Source organism: Limulus polyphemus, unplaced genomic scaffold (genome assembly GCF_000517525.1).
Source record: "Limulus polyphemus unplaced genomic scaffold, Limulus_polyphemus-2.1.2 Scaffold14244, whole genome shotgun sequence".
Classification (NCBI taxonomy): domain Eukaryota; kingdom Metazoa; phylum Arthropoda; class Merostomata; order Xiphosura; family Limulidae; genus Limulus; species Limulus polyphemus.
The window spans coordinates 1,689-5,342 of NW_013679854.1; the positions used below are offsets into that span (position 1 = coordinate 1,689).

At 31.4% G+C, this 3,654-nt stretch overlaps 1 protein-coding gene across 2 annotated transcripts; it reads right to left on the minus strand.

Annotated features, from left to right (window-relative positions):
• Positions 1–241: 241 nt before the first annotated feature.
• LOC106477328 (protein SMG5-like) lies at positions 242–3,334 on the minus strand. 2 transcript variants are annotated; one of them, XM_022380948.1, is made up of 4 exons: positions 3,021–3,334; positions 1,904–2,059; positions 1,062–1,127; positions 242–439 (listed from the first exon to the last, which is right to left on the minus strand). In XM_022380948.1, the coding sequence occupies exons 2-4, from the start codon at positions 1,967–1,969 to the stop codon at positions 263–265; spliced, it is 309 nt and encodes a 102-aa protein (XP_022236656.1). In that variant the 5' UTR covers positions 1,970–2,059; positions 3,021–3,334; the 3' UTR covers positions 242–262. The 2 variants fall into 2 exon arrangements, with proteins under 2 accessions (XP_022236656.1, XP_013793365.2); XM_013937911.2 differs by having other exon boundaries at positions 2,944–3,331.
• Between the last annotated feature and the right edge of the window lie 320 nt (positions 3,335–3,654).

The window sequence follows — 3,654 nt, forward strand, 5'->3', positions numbered from 1 at the left end:
AAGTATTAAGAACATGAATTTTCATAACGACACGTGGAACAAACATTTCAGTTACTTCTTGAGTCAGAAAGTATTAAGAACATGAATTTTCATAACGACACGTGGAACAAACATTTCAGTTACTTGAGTCAGAAAGTATTAAGAACATGAATTTTCATAATGACACGTGACATTTTAGTTATTTAGGTCTAAAATTACATAGTACTGCAAGTTTCTAAATTGCACTATGTGCATGAAACTATTACAAATATTGATAACTTTCTTAATCATTGTTATACTCACCAACAGATGGCACTACAATAATAAACCTCTTTGACAGCCTCAGTTGTTTTAACAATGCCAAATTCTGACAGAACGAGCTGATGTCAGGAACAAGATAAGGTGAAAGTTGAGGACATTGCCCACTTCTTACTTTCGACTCCAGCTCATTTACTTCAGCCTGAAGTTCAAACTTACAATAAGATCATTAAGTTCAATAAGCATATTTTTGTTCATTTTGAGTTAACTAGTAAAAGAATGTTTCTTCCCTTTGCCTCAAAATAAAAAAATTATAATTTTCCTATACTGAAAATGTATTTCTGATAGGTAATTCCCTCCTCTCACACTTCCCACCCTTCCTTCCCACTGAAAACCAGTGCTTCCATCTTCTGACAAACTCGAAGTGATAGTTTGGTGAAAGAGTATAAAGGGAGTCACTTGCATCATGTGACTACGTCTCGCATTCCATTGGTGGAGAAGTGATGCATGATGATTAGCATGAGAGAAATGTTGGAATCACTAGATTCCAATAATGAGGAGCAGAAGGCTTGTGGCATGCATTAAAAAAAAATCGCATATAGAGGGCAGCACTGTAAGGGAATAGCTAATCTTGTAAGCGGAGGGAATTACTGTATTGGAAAACATACTATTCTTGTTAAGGTTTTTTAAACACATTATTCCACTTTGTGATGTATATAATTGTTGCTATTACAACAGCTCTACAGATTAACAGTCACACAAAATGCTGCTTTCCAGACAAAACACAACTTATTGACAAAATGGTTATTTACTAACTTTCTTACCTTCAACCAGAGATGTGCCATGTTCCTCATCATATGTTTTCTTTGACCTACAGGCTGGTCTACTCCCTGTGTAACAGAAAAAATCAAACTTGTGAATGTTAGACCGTATAACAGAGAAAATACACAACAAGATTGAATAATTATTTTCAGATTAATAAGTAGGCACCAGTTTTGTCAGAGTAACACCGTTTTAATACTGTATTACAGATAGTTTTAACCCAGATTTGTCAAAGTAACACCATTTTCATCCTGTATTACAGATAGTTTTCCTCCAGTTTTGTCAGAGTAACACCATTTTTAAAATGGTGTTACTCTGACAAAACTGGAGGAAAACTATCTGTAATACAGTATGAAAATGGTGTTACACTGACAAAACTCGGTTAAAACTATCTGTAATACAGTATTTTACTGTATTACGGATAGTTTTCCTCCAGTTTTGTCAGAGTAACACCATTTTAATACTGTATTACGGATAGTTTTCATCCAGTTTTGTCAGAGTAACACCATTTTAATACTGTATTACGGATAGTTTTCATCCAGTTTTGTCAGAGTAACACCATTTTATTACTGTATTACAGATAGTTTTTATCTGTGTAAGTATTTCATGGTGTAGTTGTTGGTCAATTCCTAGAATTAACTTGAAAAGACGATGACTGATTCTGGGTTTTACAGCATTCATACCTAATCTGTATTACAAGTAATAAAATGGTGACATACTAAGTTTGTGTGAGTGACAAAAGACATGAGTGATTTTGATATTTCTATATTGAAAGAAATACAAGAAAAATGTAATACAAGAATAGAAAAGAAATTTGAAAAAACAGAAAATTAGCTTTACTTACAGTTTCTGTGTTTTCTGGGCTTGTAACTCTACTGGTATTTTTCTCCATACCAGTTATGGTATACATTTTTTTTTCAGGATTAAAGGTGATTCCTGTCTTTGGTAGCCTGACTAATAATTGGCCAAAGTTATGTAGACACTGGATACGAAGGAAAGCCTAAAATAACCACATATATTTATTGTGTTTTAAATAAAAGCATTATTATCACTGGATAACAGATGATCAGCCATTTTAGTCTACACCGTCATAAGGTAATATAAACTCTGGTGAAAATCCTAAAACCCTTCTTCCTATGAAAGAATACAACGTGCACAAACCAAAAATTCATCATGACTAATTTAAAATAGAGGTATGTGCATATACACAAACATACACACATGTGCATATACACAAACATACACTTATATTTAAGATCGATATCAATTCTGCATCTGTAATGAAAATCTGGTGAAGCAAATGCAGGTTTGAAAACTAATATTTCATAACATCTTTTACTTTGAACGATGCAGATTTTAGGTATTAAAGTTTGATTTCAGCTTGGATAGAATCATACTGAATTTAATGTCTGATCCCCACTAAAACATACAACTAAATAGTACCACAAAACTATGACTACATTTTGGAAACAGATACATATGGAATTTAAAACAGTTTTTTGGCTAATTCCCCCACTAAAACATACAGCTAAACATTACCAGAAACTTAGAAAAAAAACATCAATTATCCAACTTGTAGGGGAATTATCACTAATTATTTTACATCAAAGGAATGATTGGAACTATTGATTTTAGTATATGATAATTTTATATTCATGAAAATTATTTCTCACAATGACAAAATTTACGTACTATTAAAAAAATGTTTCAGGATATTTGACAATATGATCAGTTAGTTGATATGAAGTTTTAAAGCATGTAAAGCCAAGTTTTTTTTGTATTTAAAGCCTTGCTTTAATTTATAGATACCCAACTTTTGAATGCTCGTATTTTATGAGAAAAAGATATCTATAAAGTGTTAAGCAAGTTCCAGCAGTTACTAACTTGTTCTTCTGAACTAAGGTTATACAGTTTGTCAAAATCAAGCTGAAGATGAAACTTTTGAAATGGAGTCAACCCACGTAGATTGAAGTCTTCTGGTAGAGGGCTGGTTTGTTTCCACTCTGGTCCACTCCATGAAAGTCCTTGAATGCTGGGAGTATTTGAAACTAACAAACAAAACCGTTCAAAATCATTCCAACTAATCCCATTTGATGTAAGCTAAACACACACAAAGTGCTTTTATCAAACTAAACCAACAAACACGATTCACAGGGCTAGTGACTTATGATGGTAACTGTGTTATCAAAACTAGTCTCGGTTGCAATTTCTAATGAAGATGTTATCTTTGATTGTGCCAAAAAATGTCACTTTTGTTTTTTACTCTTACAAAAGTAGCACACAACTACTTAGAATGAAATTCAAGGATATATTTACTTGTTTAATTAATAATGAAATTCAAGGATATATTTATGTGTTTAATTAATGAAATTCAAGGATATACTTAAGTGTTTAATTAATAATAAACTTCAAGGATATACTTAAGTGTTTAATTAATAAGGAAATTCAAGGATATACTTAAGTGTTTAATTAATAATAAACTTCAAGGATATACTTAAGTGTTTAATTAATAAGGAAATTCAAGGATATATTTACATGTTTAATTAATAATGAAATTCAAGGATATATTTACGTGTGTAATTAATAAGGAAATTC